General features: G+C 39.3%; 1 protein-coding gene across 1 annotated transcript in view; it reads left to right on the forward strand.

Annotated features, from left to right (window-relative positions):
* Positions 1 to 16334, forward strand: part of ALG14 (ALG14 UDP-N-acetylglucosaminyltransferase subunit) — a 20633-nt gene extending 4299 nt beyond the window's left edge. The window contains exons 3-4 of the mRNA XM_058842284.1: positions 2796 to 2918; positions 15941 to 16334. Of these exons, the coding sequence (XP_058698267.1) occupies positions 2796 to 2918; positions 15941 to 16171 (354 nt within the window). The 3' untranslated portion in view covers positions 16172 to 16334. The remainder of the gene's footprint in view (positions 1 to 2795; positions 2919 to 15940) is intronic.
* Positions 16335 to 18786: the final 2452 nt, after the last annotated feature.

The raw sequence follows: 18786 nt of genomic DNA on the forward strand, positions 1-18786 counted from the left end.
TGAAAATTATGTTCTAGTAGCTTCTTGCAGCTTTGCATAAATGAAGGGGAGAAGTCTGAATGCTTCAACACATGATCATTCCCTTCCTCATCCGGTTAAGGATGTAGATTTTTCCAGACCTAGGGACCAGATGGAAGACAAATTACAATAATGATGTATCAGAAAGCCAGTGATGTAAGAGAAAATTAAACACACACACCTCCCCATCCCCAGAAATATTTTTCTTTTGGATCTGTGCTCTAGCTGTGCTCTAACAGCTATTCAGGGAGAAGGAAAGAAAGCCAGAATGAGCATCTCGCTTGCAAGAGGAAAAATGCTGCACCTCAGCCCACTATGTCTCTTGAAAAAGAAATGAAAAATGCCTCCTATGAGAAGTCTCTGGTCCCGCTATCACTGGCTTCTTTGTTCTCTGTTGCCCCCCACCTGCAACCACATCTATTCCACATGGATGCCTGCAGAGCTGTTACTCAGGGAACCTTCCATGCTCACAGAGAGCCGGTTTCAGCTGCCAGTAACATACTCTAGCAGCAGAGAGACAACTTATATTTGTTGACCGAAGAACATGAATTCCTAGACCCCCGCTGGTCATGTCTGAGATAAGCAACCAGATTAATTTACCTTTACATAACCCGCTTCTGACAATATGTTCTTTTCTTGAGAGGTACTATGCTAAGAAATCTTGTTTCTCGTCATGGAAAAGAATTATGTAAACTCAGTTTCTTTGCAAGCATTGCAGTATTTTCAGCTGAGCATATTATAATAATTCACTGTTTTCCACCAGCTTTTCCTTGCATCCTTGCAAAACAACAATATTAACTAGGTAAAAGTTTTGAAATTACATTACAGACTTGCCAGTTTGGAACATTTGTTTTCAAATTAGAAAAAAAATTCTGAGTGCATTAAAGATGTAAAGAAAAAATATGCAACAACATGACACCATAGTAGATAGGGGAGAAATCTTTTTCTGGTATCAGACATACTATGCAGTATTCCAGCAAAATATACAGGATGTAGCTTTGGAATGTTGACAGTACTTCATGAGATGAGAGGCTGGGATTACAGAAGCATCTGGCAGTGGCTTTTAAACAAACAAACAACAACAACCCCCCCCATTTTGTTTTTTCATTTTAGTGCTTAGGAGTTGTTTGATGTGTGGACTGAAGTCCTAACATGACATAGACACTGATGTGCAGAGTTTCCAGCATGTTTTTAGAAAAGCGTAGATAAAATCAGCTTGATCTTGACTTGAATTCTCCAAGTAAATTCCTACTTTGATACTGTTTGGAGTTCCTGCCAAGTTCTGCTGAAATTATTTGTGTTTTTTTAATGATGATGAAAATCACATTCAGTTTTTTTGTCAAATACTCTCGCAACACCATTCTTACAGTGAAGGTTCATCTGAATAGTTCCACTGGACCCTGATCTGCCTAAAGCCACCTTATCATATATTTCTTGCAGGACTGAGTGCTACACAAGGGTCTAAACTCTACTTGGAATCACTTTTTATCACCTGAACTCTTCCAAAGCTTCAAGAAACAGAGGTAGAGATAACCAGAAACCTGTTGAATAGGGAGCAGGGGGCATGTTTATTTTTCCATATCTGTTGTCTGAGTAATGCAATCAGAGTTTCAACAGCTGCAAATAAAACATAAAAAAATTAATTTGTAACATTTGTTAATACCTTCCAGTATCACAGCTATTCAAGAAACATATCACAATGGAGCAGGATAATCTCAGTCAAGAAAATTAACATTCTGCATTTACAAGTGTTGGGGTTTTTTTTATTCTTTCCACCTTCTATTTAAAAGTAGTCCCAGTTACTGCTATTCAAGAGAGATTTGTAGTTTGTATTTACCGTACAGCTTTTGTTAACATCCTCTTTCAGGGGCACAAATCATCAGGACTAAGCTATCACAATTGGCAATATACACATGAAGTACCTGTGCAATTTTCAATGTTTAGTTTCTCACGCCCCATGTAAGTTCTTCCAGAGGGGTGGTGATCTGGTGTCCCATGTGAAATGAGGTAACAACCACTAGCCACATGTCAGCATCACTGAATACTGCACTGCAGCCACTACACTTGTCCTTCATTCATGCAGTCAAAAATGTCATTGGCATCAGGAGTGCCTTCTGACACAGCAATAATTCTTAGGTGCAACTCCTCTCCGTGGAGGTAAAGGCACCTGCAGGGAGGGCAGGCAACTGCTCCCTGCTCCCAGGCTTTCAAGACAAAAGGAAACCATCCTTGCTTTATTAATTTGATACCTTTTACACACAGTGAATAATCTTCATTTAGGGAAAGAACAAAGAAAGTTACTTCTTTACCTATTTTTTATTTAACGATAAGATTTTCTTTCCTGTTTCTTTATGCAAATATTTTGCATTTTGACTATACATCGTGCCTATCATTTGAATACTCACTGAGTACTCATTTAGAGGCTGGTGATGTCTGCTTTTACACTTGGAGGGCCCTCCGCGGACCCCGGCTGAGCGGCTGCTGCGGTCCGTGCAGCGGCGATGGCCGGCAGTGGTGCCCGCGAGGTGCCGCCCTCGCCCCGCGCTCCCGCCGCGGCTGCCGGGGCTTGGGGTAACCCGAGACGGGACTGAGCAGCTGCTGCACGCCTCCGAGTCCTCTCTGTACTTTACACTTGACTTTTTGTACACAAGCGTTTCCAAACTAGACGAAGAAAAGTAAAAAAAAAAAAAAAAAAGGTTGGCACAGACAGATTGAACAAGAAGGAGCCACAAGATTCTCAGAAAAGTAACAGCTCTGCTCCTCGTGCTCTTTTCCAGTTCAGCCTTGATCGCATTCCCAGAAGCCGGGAGGTTAGACAGTCTTGGATGTCCTCTGTGGTAACAACACTGTACTCCGTACTGTACTCTCTTCCTCTGACCTACAAACGGAAACCAGATTTGGTAGGTAAAGTTTAATTTATTAAGAACTTGCTAATCCACAGCATAGAAGCATTTGGAACATGCAGACTGCATCTCATATGTATGCTTAGGTTTACAATTCACAGGAAAACTATTTTTATTGTTAAATTAAATATAGCAGCAATACATCAAGGAAGAGAGAACAGGTTGCACCGCTGGCAAATTAGAATAGCAAATACCAGTTTTCCCTCTCAAAGTTTGCAAGTAACTTCAGAGAGTCACTCCCTTGTTATGCTGGTAGAGCCAGCAAAAACAAGATTGCTGCTTCCTGATATTATCTCTTCAGGATTGCAGGAGCACAAACTATGCCTGAAAGCCTGGTTATCCTGTTGGCTGGACTTGCTTCTAAAATGGTATGACCAGTCTGGCACAGACAGGTTCAGACCAGCACAAATATATGCAGATTCAGTTCTTGTGCTTACATGGACTTTTGAGTTACAATGCATATTTATTTAACTTTTGGCTGACTGACATTAATTATGACAAAAAGCATCACTGCTGAAGTAGCAGCTCCTCAGCACTTGAGTAGCTTTTCCAAGCTGTTCAGAAAACTGCACTCTCATGCTAATTACATTTATTTAAAAATATTCCACACACTTAAACTAAGTCAGAAGCATTTAAGGTTGTCAGATACTAAGGTGGTCAGATACAGTGGAAATACTCAATCAAAAAAGTTTTGTGTTAATACAAAAGGTAGTGCATACAAAAGGTAGTGGTCTCCTAGCTTTAAGTCTTACAGTTTTGTAAGAAAAAATTACAGCTGGCTTCTTGCTAGAGTTGTTGTCATCTTAACGAGTCAGTAATCTAAACTTGAGGATTTTTAAAAAAGTATTAGTTTAGCAGAACTTCAAATTAATACTTTTTGAGGTTTAAAATACTTAAATGAAACATGTAAAAACTAGTGCAGTTACAAGGTATTTTTTATAATTTAGTGGTAGCATCTATACACACACAGATATTTGTAAGGATATTGGTAAGGAGACTTTTTTTAAAATCCCTCTGTGAAGTGTATGGCTAATTCTAAAGAGGCTTTTTAATGTTTGTGATATTTTGAATGTCTAGAGAGGCTGCTGTGAGTAATGTGATCTCATTTGCTTCAGCAGTACTGGTCAGTTCCTGTCAGATCAAAAGCTACTTGCTTGCTGGACTTTTCAAACAGTTTAGTGTGCAGAACAACAGAAGTAGTTTTTTTTTGCAGTTACTGCTTTTCAAGCCTATTCTGAAAACTGGAGATAAAAACTGGGAGAGGGGAGAAGGTGGCATGCTATTCTTTCTACAGTGGTTTTAACTGGGGCAGTGGTAATAGTCAGGTTTGTTTACATGAGCAGACAGAAAAATGTGAGTAATGTATTTAGTAATCACTTTGCTACACCTCTATGTTAGAGTATGTAAATATATATATATATATATATATGTATTTTTTTTACTTATTGCAAAATAAATTGACTGGAAAAAATTTCACTGGGTATCTTAATAAAGGAAGAAGGAAGCTACTAATCTAATTCCATGTTTTCTGTTTACCAAAGGAATTTAAAGTGACAGTGAGATTTACACAGAGTTATTAGAAATGGTGTTGGAGTTGATAAAATGTGATAAGCTATCAGAAGACTAATGTTTTGAAAAACACTTGTGCTTGTAAAATTAAGGGTATGTTTTAGCAAGGCCTTTAAGCCTTTTGCTGTGTTTAAAGCAGCCCCTGTCTCAAAATGAGATCCAGAGAGTCTTTATCCATGGTTAAAGCACTGGAGGGGAATGCAACCCCAATTACTTTTTGTCAGGTGCTATTATCAGCCAAAATTGCAGCTGGCAGAAGCATCCCTGGCATTATGGCAAATCATGTACCACTTGAAAGCTGCTCACATACTGCTACTTGTATGTACGTACTACTACTTGTATGTATATCTTAGTTTAAGAATTCTGCAAAATATAATAATGTGGAGAGCTGCAAAGATTTTTAAAACATTTATCCAAGGAGTCTGGTTCAGGGATTAAAATGCCTCACATTGCCAGTAAAAAGACTGTATGGTATGTAATGCAACTGGTAGTGTTTAATTGCCTTTCAACAAAAATGTTTGCAGTGAATTGAAACTCTACTCTACTCTTGGCAAAATGTAACGCTTAGTAATGTAAAGAGCTAGAAAGGCTGGGACAAATGCTGGCATTCTCAGGACTCATCAATAACTTTTGGCATGGAAATCAACAACCAAGTTTAGCAACAAGCACAGTATTACATTAGGGTTGAGAGCTGAGAGCTTCATATTTTTAAACAGGAGAGCTTACGGGTGCTGTACATTTTCGGTCTAGACATTGGTTTTGTTTAACTGCAGGGGGGAAAGACAACTTTGAGTTGCTTCTAAGTAATTTAGAGTGTGTATATCATGAGTGATCCCCAAATCCTTGCTTTCAGGCTGGTCAGAAATAAGTGTATGTATGGAGGAATGACTGAAGTCTTCTCTAGGCAGCCAAAAGCTTGAGAAACACAGAAATGTTGCAGTTGTCAAGAAATGCAGGACAAGAAAAGTACTGCAAAGAGAGCCCAAAACCATTAGGTGCACAAAGGGAAGATCTGGAACAGATATGCCACTTATGCCAACCTAAGCCTGACTGTGGGGTGAAAATACCTGCAAAAGAGAAACAGCAAACCCAGCTGCACAGGAGTTACTTGATGAGCACTTGATATGTGCTTGACTTGATGGGCACTGTGTCCCTTTTGTATCTCACAGTGGTCTGGCAAAGCTTCTTGGTTTATTTTTCCTGAGAAATCAGTTCCATCTAGCCCTTCTTCACAACAGTAGGTTGAGAAAGAACTGAACAACTTCCAGGAGATCTTTGCTTCTTCTTCTTCCAGGACTTGACCCATGCTTGAAGTGGGCCTCCAGAGAGTTTAGAAAATGTAAAAGTTAGCTTAGTTGCTCAGCTTGAAATCATCTTCAGAAGGCCTATTTCTGAGTTATGAACATCTGCACTCTGCAAAGTCTCTTCAGAGATATTAAGCCAAGTAACAATTAAGATGTCAGAAGTGACGATTGGTTTGTGTTTCTATAGCCAAGAATTATAGAAATGTATCAGAGTGTTTTGCAGGTGAATGTGTGGTGGGATTTTTTTTTTCACATCATCTATCTGCCTTAGATAGGCTTCCTATACAGAGACCTAAAATTCCAGGGGAGGAAAGGCTTGTGCCAGCACACACTGCCTACACCCACTTTCCCCCAGAAAAGCTTTTAAAACCATTCATCAGCTGCAGCCAGATTTAGCGTGCAGTCTCCGAGATTACAAATTCCTACCATGAAAACAGGCAGCTGGTCAGAGAAGACAGACTTTTGTTGTCTTCATTGAGAGAAAGACTAAGAAGAAGCATAAAACCAGAACAAGTTGTTAAGATCTATTATCTAGAAAAGGATGCAAATCCTTATTTACAGAAAATTACACGAGCTGCAGAGAGATTTTTTCCCAAAGATAAAGAAAATTACTGTCCATTACATAGATTATTTGATATACAAGAAGGACTAAACTAAAGTTACATCTTTCCTTTAATATTCTTGAAGTCAGTCAGTACAGACAAGTTCAAAGGAACTGGTCTTCAGTTCTCTTGCTGCTTACAGAACCATTGTCCTTGGGCCAGTTTGCCAACCCTGCAACTAAGTTTTCAGGTGATCTAGCCTTCTGTCTGGATCATGATTACCATGCTCATTCTGGCATACCTGAAATCCAAACTGAAATGAAGGATGTGCACCTACCACACAGCAGAAGCTGCAAACTATTTTATCCACTGCTTGTTTTCAGCCATAGATGGATCAATGATTTGCTATCCTTTAATATAATTCAATTCCACCTACATTTGTGCAGAAATGCTGCATAAAGCTCCATCCATTAGTAGAATGCACATCCTGGACTCTTAGAACCAGACTTTTTTTCTTTTCTAGGGACACCTCTCAACAGTTTCTACTGCCTCAGGGCTCTACAGAGCCTGAAATAAGTAAATATTTTCAGATGACTGCTATTTGGAAAAACCTGGGTTAAATCAGGCTAAGAAGGCGGTCCTCCCACATTAGGGCCTCCTTCCTGTGGGAAGTCTGTAGTAAGTTTACATTTGCACAGCAAGTACGTGCTCTGCTGTCTCTCCCTCCCCAGCAGCTGTCAGTTGAATGAGTCTCTCCTTTATAAACTTCTTTCTAGAAGCCTGAAACCTGCACAGCTCATCATGCTTGTATCAATCACCTCTTCTTTTATGACTGTACATCCCATCACACATGCCTGGTCCCCTGACTGGTTAAACTGACTAAGGCAGCTTCTGGTTACAGAAGTGTTTGCACAGTAAGCTAAATGAAAGGAGATCATTATTTCATTTAGCTAAGATTTTCCATTCTTTGTGGCCTGCCCAAAATGTCTTAAGTTCATAACACTCTTACAGATTACTGTTACAAATAGTAAGTTATTGTCCCTTATATCACGGTTCTAATTGGAACTTTGTGGAAAGCTACAAAATCTGGGTGGTGGCGTTTTTTCTTCATTCATTTCATAACAAGTTAACTTTGTATAATGCAGTTCTAGGACTATCTGCTGCATTCTTTTGTGCACTGAATCTTTCTGCAGTGTTTATAATTCTTTTGGACCAGATCGACTGTATGTCTGATCTACTAATGTTCTTCTAGGATCAAAACAGTCAAAATAACCAAGACTAAGAACACTGGATTAAGAACTTCAGTGATACTAATTTCCTTGTCTAAAAAGAAAACAAAGTGAAGGCATCAAAATTTGTTTAACTTCGCAGTGTTGATGAAAAGGAGTCTTATTCACCCCTCCTACCTCGTGTACTGTGTACAGTACCCTGCAGACACAATGCAGAATTCCCCTGTGCTGAGCACAGATAAACATCTGAAGCTGTTCCAGTCAGCTGGTTCAAAGCTGCTGTAGCTCTGCCCTTTCTGTGATTGCTAATTAGACTTGCCTATAGACACTCCTTTTCAGAGGGAAGACAGGAGTAGCAGTAAAGATGAACTGAGATCTTAGCTTAGATTTAAGGAGGCATATTTAGACATAAAAGAGTCTTAACTCATCGGCTATCAGGTTGATTATGAACCTGATGAACACCCTGGTCACACTTCCATGTATGTTATAAAGTATAACAGTCTTGCTAAATCTAACCACTGGTATGCAGATGCAGACTGCCAACACCTCTAGGTTTTACACTGTGAAAATATTTCAGGCAGGTATTTGATGCACATTCTTGCTATACCAACTTCAGTGATTGGGCAGTAGTCCCAGAGATATTTTATGAGCATTTAAATATCATGTTTAGTTAACCTAAAATAATAATAACTGCTTTCAAGTTGAAGTTAAACAAATGTCTGATTAATGAAAGACACACTGAGATTTGCAATTAAAGGCTCATTTTAGGACACTAGTAGTAACATATATGAGTATATTTAAAAGTCTTGGATTGAATTTCTCCTTTGGAGTAGAAGCAGGCTACGAGGATAAGCAGTACTTTTTATATGAGGAGATATAAAAATTATTTGTAAAGAGGCTCTAAAAGGTTGGATAGTGTTTCTTGTGGTGACCAAAAGACTGTGGTCAGGTTCAGATTCAGCCAAGGTGACATTGCTGAAAGCCAGCTAGTACCTAGTGTTGTAGCTGGAGATGTAGTTCAGTAACTACAATTTAATTTACTTGGCAAAGGCTTTTTAATGAATTTTTTTATGACCAACTTTTCATCTACACTAGGTCAAATTTCTTATACTGCCTACTAATTTGTCAGCAGCAATAAGCCACATACCTACTCCACAGTAATGTAGGTAGGGAGTTAGTTTATTCTCCACCCTGTATCTACTTTGGTAATCTTGTTCTTTTTTAACCAACCTATCCATCTCCCACAATTTCTCAAAAGACTCAGTGGTTATTTTGTTGGTCCCACTGACAGCCTGGGTGTTCATGTAGCGCTTTAATAACCAACATTAACATTTTCACAGACTTTCACAGCCTTAGCACCAGCCTCACAGCTGTCATTTATTATTGTTTTTAATTGATCATTCTATGTTTCTCATTTTTCGTTTGGCAACTAGGCTGGGAAGTATGCTGATGGAAACTACCACTCCAAAGACCTTTTAATCCCAATGACAGACCTGTCACCTGGCATACAGGGGCTGTTAGGTATGGTGCCTACGGTTAGACTCCTTAGAAAAAATTAAAGCCTGCATGTTTCTTTAGGCATCCAAATGAAGATTCTCGAACCTTCCTCACTAAGCTGTTGCCTAACTTCTGACACTCTTAATGACCCCAGTCATATCTTTTCTTTTCATCAGTGAAGCCCTTGGGCATACCCACAAGCAGACCTGAGCTGTTTCAAGTCTTACAGTGTCAAATAGCCACATGCATAGCTAAGCTCCTCTGCTCTGCTGAAATCCAGGAGCTGGGAGCTTCCCTCACTGCTTTGAATTCGGAGGCTGATGCAAATCACATCAGCTGGGCCTCTTCCCTTGTCTCTTGGCCCTGAGGACAGTGGGTTGGTAACTCTGGGTCAGGCCTAGAAGGCGGAATTAACAATGCCTTATGCTGTTATGATTAAATCCTTACATCTAGTTCCCAGTGGTCTTGCAGAAGCTCTCCTTTTCTCCCTGGAAAAATGCACTAGGTAGGATTTTTCTCTCTTTGTCCCCAAACCTTTAGAAAGTGAGAGCTGAATAAAAGGTGATGCTTCCCAATCTATTTCATTCTATAATGAAAGTAATACTCAGAAACAAATAGAACCCCAGCTGTGTAGTATACTAATTTAAGTCCTTGCTCCTCCACTTCTCTCTTCCCCACTCTGGCGTTCACTAATCTTATTTATCCTGGTTAGGTAATCTGCCTGTAGGACCATACATGCTTCTGCTTGTTTTGAAGAGCACCTCACTTACTGGCTGTATTGCATAACAGCTACTGTACCAGGGAGATCCAGAGGTGAACAGGAAAGGTTTAATTGGCAGTGCCACAACCTACAGCTGCAGACCAGCTTGAACACAAGCTGTTGCTGTAGGACACTAAAACTACCTTCTTGGACCCCTGATGATTCAAGTGATTTAGGCAGTAGAAAATAAAAGTGTACCTGGATATAATTGAGTTCTGCCTTAATTACCTGATTTACATCACACTACACAGGTAGTATTTTGGCTTTTTTTTTTTTTTTTTTTTGTTCTGCCTTGCATTCTGCAGGTAAGTTCAAACAGAAAATAGGGTGTGAAGTTTTAGTTGGTTTTATATGCAGGTGGTGGAGGAAAGTGAACTGGATAAGATCTTCACTCATCAAAAAGAATAAACCAGTAAGTAGTTTAATGACCTTTCTATTGTGCAAACAGAACCTGAAATTCTTCTTTCTCCCCATCAATAACAATAATAAGGAATTGTTGAAAAAGGTTCCTGCCTTTTTTAAACCATAAAAAATATTAACAATTCTAAGCTAATTTTTCTTAATGTTTGAAACTTGAATTTTCAGACATACTAAAGAGCAAGACTAGCAAAAGCTTCCATAAGAACACTCCCTCTCAACATGCTTAAGTATTTGAGTGTGAAGTTTTTGAAATAGTAATAAAATATTAAAACCAAACAAGGGCTGATGAGCTCTTGAGATATTGTAATTTACATAGCAGAATACAAATGAATACATTGCAGAGTCTCTCTTCTTGTGCCACAGAAACAACCACCTCCCCCATCAAAACAAAAACCACACCAAAAAAATTCATTATTCCTATAACATAGGAATAATTAATAGGTTTTTTCTTATACTGTTATAAAGTAGGTATTGCATAGCAGTTAAAAGGTAGGACTTGCATGGATACAGATCATTCAGTTAACCCAGCTTTGGTCCATTTTGTGTCACTCCACTTGCCTTTGCCTCTTTCAGTAGTTGTCTATCAGCAGCACCTCCTATTCCCTTAGTGTTGTCTCCAGGTGTTCAGCACTGTGGAGTAGGGAGCCCTGCTGGAACGAAGGAGGCCTGAGCAGTGTCCTAAAGGTACTCCAGGAGGCAGCTCCGTGCCTGGTAAGCAGCACAACTTCAGCTCACACATGCACATCCCCCCAGCAGCAAACAGCATCCCCACACCACCATCCTCCCCAGCCCCACGGAGCAGGGCAGTGTTCCTGTCACACCAGGTGACAAAAGGCCAGTTCTCTGCCCAAGTCGTTAAGGAGAACAGCAGGAACTGCCAGTTTCCTATGCAAAGCAAATTGCAAATTGGTTTTCCACTTTCTACTAAATTTAGGGGGACTTATGTTGTCCTCCTTTTGACTGTTGTATTTTTGGGAACATAAATAGTACTTAAACACTTGTTCTTTAAAAGATAGGCAGCAATTGTATGTTTACATACTTAGGAGGAAAAATGCAAGTTTACTGCTTTACTCATTTTTGCTTTGACCAGTGACATTTAATCCCAGTGAAGCTGCAAGCTCTGTTTTCAGTGCTTTCCCTGGTAAATGTCACTCTGCTACAGTACTGCATTCACCAACTCTAAAGCAGCTTTTATCAGCAGTGGTGCCCTGTGCCAGTGTTCCTGGTGTTCCCAGACTGCTGGCTTAGCTTATTTTCTTTCAACAGCTGTGGAAAATATCTGAAACACAAAGAACTATTCGACTTTTATATAAAAGTGATTAATAGGAATCTAGATTTATAGAGTTGCTGAAGGTAAATGTTGTATTCTGATCCTTTACTTTTAAACCTCCATTAAAATACAGCTTGATTCATTTATTGTACTGTTTAGAGTTTGGTTAGGTTGAATTGGCAGAGAATTTTAGTATGTAGGACTTAGTATATTGGCCTAGCTGTGAGGCCAGGCAGCCAGTGGACCAGTTTAACAGTGAGCAGGACATTTCCTTGCATTAGAGGTTCTTATAAATGGTGTAGAGAGACCTGCAGCATTGGCTTCTGGAACAATCCATTACAGTTTCTTGGCAACAAAGTAGGGACCCCCAGTGACCAGGAAAGTCCTTGGACAATTGCAGCTCAAGAGCTCACAAAAGTGACACAAAAACTGTCTTTGGCCCCTTTTTTTCCCCCTTTCTGTTGCCTTATTAAGGAAGGCTGAACTCAGAGATTTTTAGAGGCACATCACAAATAATCTACAAGCAGCCTTGTGGCTAAAGTAAATAGATACTGAGGAAAACAGATAATTTTGAGTAGATACTTCAGGGAAACACCCCCCAATAGCTGCTTGACCTTACAGAGGCCCTGGTCTCTTCTTGTCCAAGAGATGCATGCCTCTTCCCCAGAGCATACTGATAATTGCCATGGGCTTCACTGGAACATAGTGGTATTTTGCTGGTGGGGAAAAACAAAAGCTTTGGTCTTTTCAAGGTGTAAGACATCAATCATTGTCCAAAATTTGAATAGTGTTTTCAAATTCACTAGTAGGACTGCTCATCTTCTCATCTTTGAGGAAGGCTGTAGGTGATTCAGTCCCTTTCCATCATCCTTTCCAGTTTGTGTACAGGCAGGAGCTGAACAGCAGCATTTCTACCTTACACCTTCTGCAATGGTTCCTCTTCTTCATAATGTACCTATTTGTTTTCTCAGAAGTTTCCCCTGTATTCCTTGAAGACTGTATGATATTGGTCTCCAAGCAGAAGGACCACTGGTCTCCCTCCCTGCTGGCAGTGTGAGAGGGAGTAAGTAGGACTGGTCAGATGAGATTTTTGGAGGGGAATTGCCACTGCAATTGCAACTGCACCAGTTCTAAGCAGGACATGTATGTAGACATGCACTGAAGGGGTTAACCGAAGGTTAATTTTTAGTTCTGACTTAGAGATCACAGCTACCAGTTCAGATAGAGATCTGTTTGTGGGCTTCAGCAGGTTTATAACAGTCTCTTTCAGGGGCCAGTTCCTAAATCCAAGCATTTGGGGATATGAACATCTATAATCAGAGTATTATTATGAGCGTTTTGCATACAGAAATCCTGTAGAGCCATATCTGCTTTGTCCTGTTTGAACTCATATGTGTGGAAGGGGAAAGAGCAGAGGACATGAGTTATGATCAGACCATGTCTTTTTTAACATGCCAAGCCCATAATTTTCCTGATCCTTTTTCCTTCATGCAAGTACTTTTCCATAGATCAAAGGGCATCTGAGACGCAGCTTACAAATTATAAACAGTCAGTAGAAAGTATAAACTGAGTGCATCATATCAAAACCTGAATATAGGAAAGGTATTTTATATTTTATTTTATTTTATTTTATTTTATTTTATTTTATTTTATTTTATTTTATTTTATTTTATTTTATTTTATTTTATTTTATTTTATTTTAATTTTGATTTATTTTAATTTTGATTGCTGTCTTTCTGTTTTGTACCTCAACAAAGTAATAACAGCAGCTCAGTGTGGCCTTTAGAGCTACACAGAGGTTCACAAATAGACCCATTTGCTGGTATTTCATTACATAATCTTTTGTGAGTACATTTAATTTGGAGTTCATTGTGGCATTTACCTCTGTGTGTCCATCTAGGCAAAAGAATACCAAAATACCAGAAGGACTGGAGCTGCTGGCCAGGCTTAATAAAGGGGAGAAGTAGGATGAAGTCTATGGCTTGACAATGACCATGATTGTAAAAATTCAGCTTTTTCTAAAACCTGTTCTACAATTCTCAACTTCTGGTCTCAGTAGAATGTTATGATGGCTACCTGAGCAAAATAATATCCACAACTGATACATTTTGTGTCAGAGTGGGGAAAGTAAGGGACCAATATTTAAGCTTTCATAGTAGGTGGAGGCTAAAAGGGTGCAGAGTCATTCAAAAGGGAAAACAGCTGGAAGGCTGCCTGAGAAGAGGGATGCAAAGAGAGATGAACACCAGTGATCACAAAGAAAACTTGGAAAGAAAGGATGGGTGGGAGACATCTCAAGAGGATTGGATAGAGTACAGACAAATTGATGGAAAGTGATGGCACTGAGGAAGGGACAGGAGAGAGGATGGCAATAGAATGGAGAAACGGACAGGGAGCAGTGAAGATAAAGCAATATGTGTACTCCAGGTAGTTCTGCTGGAGGAAAGTGGAGTTTCTGTTCAGCAGTAGTGCACATTTTTGTCTGTTCCCTTAAATCTGAATTTTGAATAGGAAATCAATAGTTAGACTGTATACAACAAGACTGTATATTCAGCTCACAAAAATAGTTAGTAAATAATTTTGGGGGGCTTCAGGTGGTTCTTATGCTTCTTCAGGGATGCTGATGGGTTTTGCCTGCAGACACAGGAGAACACATTGTTTCCTATGCCTGTATTTAGAGTACAGTAACAAATTATGAACAGAGATACCTAAACATGCCTTAAGTTACACGTCAATAGCCATGTTCCAGTATCACAGTCAGCATTCATACAAATTAATCAAACTTTCCAGGAAATACTGCAAAATGCATCATTTAGTTCACAGATCTGGAAAAATTTCTTTGAAATGCAAAAAGGCAGCATGTGTGGTTGGTTTATGTCCTTACTAAATGTAAAAACCAGATTTCTCATTCTCAGTAGATTGTAGAGTAGGATTTAAGTGTGGATGGGCTTGAAAACAGGTTCTGCAGGAGGTTTGAAACCACAGTATTCTACTCTGATTTCAAAATTCTAGTATGCAAAGATGATGTGTTAAGTTTCTTAGCTATCTCATACAAAAATAATATAAAATAAGTACATCATTGCAAGTTTCAAATTTGAGTATCTGTGGATGTTGATACCCTAAAATATCAAGATTAAAATGGCATACAGCATATTACTTGTCAGAGACTCTGAGAAAATATCAGTGAAGTCTTGTATTAATAAATAGTTCAGTTAAGATCAACAATAAAATCAAGACATTTTTAGAAACAGTATTACAATCTGTTGATTCTGGTCCGAAAATGCAGCATTAGAGTCATCATATCCCCAAGCTGGATTTCTGGGGCTATGATCAAGGCAAAGAATAGGTGAGAGAATTTGGAACTCCATGGCACCAAATCTGTTGTTGCTTTTAGCTGAAGCTAGGTGCTCTTAACCAGTTTATCAGTGAGATCTTGCCATGAAGCACGAAAGGAAATGTTCTGAACTGTTACAGCCCTGAAGCAGAAATTGAGATTTTTCTCCCCACCAGTATAATATCTTTCACAAGCTGGTGAACTTGGAACAAAAAAAAATGTGACTTTATGTGGTATAGAGCCATGATTTTATAAAAGAACTCTTTATTTCCATGTAACCCCAGCTGTGCAGAAAAGTGCTGATTACATGGTAGTATTTAAGTTTAGTAAGAAATTTCTTGCCTGAAATCAATTTTGATACCAAGTGGAATGCCTAATATACCCCAATTTAAACCTTTTACTTTTATAAACAATCTGTTTTTCAGTTGAACAATGTCTAAAATTAAAAGAGTACTTTCTTTCATTGTTAACGTTTATGTGAATTTGAGATCCTCTGCTCAAAGGACATGACATGTTTTTACCACTACGCCTTCCTTTTGTATTTGCTTTTAACTGTCTCCTAGTGTTTATTAAAAATAAAAAATAAAATCTAGTCACACATATCAGCTAACAGATTCTTGTGAAGGTCCTAATTCATCAGCACATTTTTGATGAACTCTTAAGTGTTCTGCTGACTTAAGCCAACGTTCAAGATGTTTGTAACTGAATTCCAGGTTTAATCCTAATTAAATTTCTTTGGCTTTATTATGTGCACAGATTTCATGACTGATATAACACAAAGCTGAGAGTGGAAGCTGTTTTGGTTATATACCCACAAGTCAAGGAATTGTAAACTTTTCCTTCATAGAAATAACTGTCCCATCTCAGAGGTCTTTTCCTCCTTTGTGACATGTAAAGAAATATGGTATTTTTGACAACTACTTTGAAATAGTTTGTTTTGTTTGCCCCCCCTCCTATTTTTTCATATTAACTTGCCTTTTCTGGGTTTTTAAAAAAAAAAACAACTATATTTTTTTGTGTAAATGCAATGTTAAATAATTCTTTACTGTATGAAGGAACTCATTTACTTTTGTAATGTGTTTCATCTCTTTTAGATACTGTGCAATGGACCAGGAACGTGTGTTCCTGTCTGTTTATCTGCTTTTCTTCTTGGCCTTCTTCGGATAAAGAGAACAATCATCGTGTATGTAGAGAGCATCTGCCGTGTGGAAACTTTATCCCTGTCAGGAAAGATTCTTTACTACTTTTCAGATTATTTCATTGTTCAGTGGCCTGATCTAAAGAAAAAATATCCCAAGTCAGTATATCTTGGTCGAATAGTGTAACAACAGAAGATAAGCTAAGCTTTACCTGAAGTAGACTCTGCAAGCTCCTCACTTGCATTCCTGTAGTAATTTATTTCCAATAATTCCTGTCAAGAAATTAGGCTGGTACTTTAAAATGAGACAATAAAGATTTCTCTACATCTAAGTAAAATTTTTGTGTATTTGTATTTATTGCTATCATGTGGGTCTGTTCACCAGTAACCCATAGTGGCTCAAAGTCTGTGCTGTCTCTGTTTTCTTCTAGTTTTCCTGTTATGTGAATGGTAATTTTTGTCTACAAATAAATATGGGACTTGGTATGAATGTAACATTTCCTGTAAGGAAGCTTTGTGTCATTTTTAAAATTGTAAGCAACAAAGTCTTTTTCTAGCACAACAGACTTTATTTCCTTTATGCTAGTGGTGAAGTCCCTTGTGAATCCTTCGAGTATAAAGGAAACAGTTATATTAGGTTGGCTTCATGACAGTTTGTACTTTACAGTCTTCCAAAACCCCCAGAGCATTAAACCAGTATCATTTTCCCTCTGGTCTTGTCAAAGCTGTCCTTATAATCTGTTGTGCACCTTTTGAAAATTCTTGCTTACTTCTTAAGATAAATAGAAAGGTGACAAGTGTCATGCTACAGGCACAATACTTACCCATTTAAGAAGACTTTCTTCAAAGCTTATGTGCAAAAAGCCTTACCAAATCGACATCAAACAGAGCAAAACTGTCAGTTGGGGAAACTGAACTGGTTCAAGCTCTGAAACAGAGAAAAAAAAATCAGTAGTAAGGAAAGGAACAGAGTTTCCCTCTTTTCCTGATACAGTGAATTTGACTTTTGGTATATCCTGTTTTCTCATTTTAAGCACATTACTTTCAACAGTACAATATACACTCAAGAGTTTGCCTTGAAAAGTGGTATCATGTACATTGGAACAACTTTTGAAAGGTATTTTGTTGGCTGTGTGTGAGAGCATACTCCAGCATTTCACATTCATCTGGCAAAATGTAATTCTACAGCTATCCCACCTATAAAGCAATATAAACACATCTGTCATCTGTACACACACACAGTGCTATGTGGCTGGCTACAGACACATAAACAAGGAAAAAAGCTCGAAGAGGGGTGGAACCTCCCTCCAGAGTGCACAGCCTGACTGGTGAAGCCAAGAGCAGCTCCTCACGCTGCCCCAGGAGGAGACTCTGGGAAGGCTTTTCCTCAGCATCGGGTGTCAAAACATTGCAGCAGCTATTCTGGTAGGGAATGGGGGTGGAATTTAGCTCAACAGAAACAATGGTTCCTGCTGTTAGGAGACAAGGGTCCGGAGGAATTGGCTGCTTCATGCAGAAAACCATTAGGAAATGTCAGAAAACAGTGCAGAAACTTACTGTCACAATATTGCAAGGCCCTGTAGGGGCCTGTGGGTAAGCCAGCTGTTATAACCTGTCCAACAGGCTTAATAATCCTCAGCATAAGCAGAGTCCTTGATGTGGTCACATGTGAGAACAGGGAGTTTTTGTGGGTTTTAACCAAGATTATGTCTGAAATTAAAGAGCAGTTAATAGGTCAAGGCTATGTGAGAAGGACTTTATGCAGCACATACTGAGGTCCTGGAAAATTACTTGGTTGAAGTAAATCTGATGTGTCCAAGGGTTTTTCTCCCCTGAAGCAGAGTCAGGACAATCTTATCGTGACTTTCTGCACAGTTGCAGCTAGTTTGATAAGTTGGAGACACACTGGGCTCTATTATGGCTAATGGTAGTTTGTTTTTGATCAGTGCTTTCTCTCCTGAATCTTGCTTTCTGTTCTGCAAGGGAACTAGAGTAGAGGGGAGAAGGACAGGCAGCCTCTTCCTCTGCTCTGGGTAAGGGGCAACAGCACAGGATCAGTGCCCTGGGTTCAGAGAAGCCAGGGCAGGAGGGGCCAGCCTCAGCCTGCTCAGCGTTTATAGTGCAGTGAAAGCATCTCTGGCTGCTCTGCTGCTCCCTCAGAGCCCTCCCCAGGGCAGGATTTGGGGTTTTGGTGTGCGGCCCAACTGCAGGTTCATAAACTTTGTGAGCCTGCCTTTGAACACTGTGGAGTTCCAGGGATTTTCTTACGCCTGTCACCAGCACGGCAATGACTACTGCTAAAAGAAAGAACTTGCCTGTTCAGACCTGTGACCTCCTATGTAAACATTCTGAGGGTAACACCAGATTTCTTCACAAGAGGCTGTCCTGAAAAACTGAATTGCTCTAGGCCATCTGAAGTGGAGGAGTCTCATTGTCAAGGATTTGGGAAGATTTTTCCCACTTCTTTTCACTGCCAACCTTCTGGGGGAGCAAAGTGAAGAGTGTCTCAGCCTATGCTGAGATGTTCACATGCATGTTCTTTACTCTGGTAAAGCACTCTGGGGAGCACAGGTTAAAATAGCACATATAAAGTCGTTTTTAATGCAGATTGTTGGCTGTGTGGGATGGTACCCATTCCCTGGGACTGCTATTTTCCTTACTGGTTCAAGTGCCTACTTGAGTTAAGGGCATTTACTTTTCAGCAGTTTCTAATTAGTTCTAGCAAGTGAAAACTTGGATTAGAAAGGACCCAGAAGACTAGAGTTGAAGCAGGTAGAATTGAAGTGGGAAGATCACAGCCTA

The sequence above is a fragment of the Poecile atricapillus genome, chromosome 7 (assembly GCF_030490865.1).
Source record: "Poecile atricapillus isolate bPoeAtr1 chromosome 7, bPoeAtr1.hap1, whole genome shotgun sequence".
In the NCBI taxonomy this organism is placed as follows: domain Eukaryota; kingdom Metazoa; phylum Chordata; class Aves; order Passeriformes; family Paridae; genus Poecile; species Poecile atricapillus.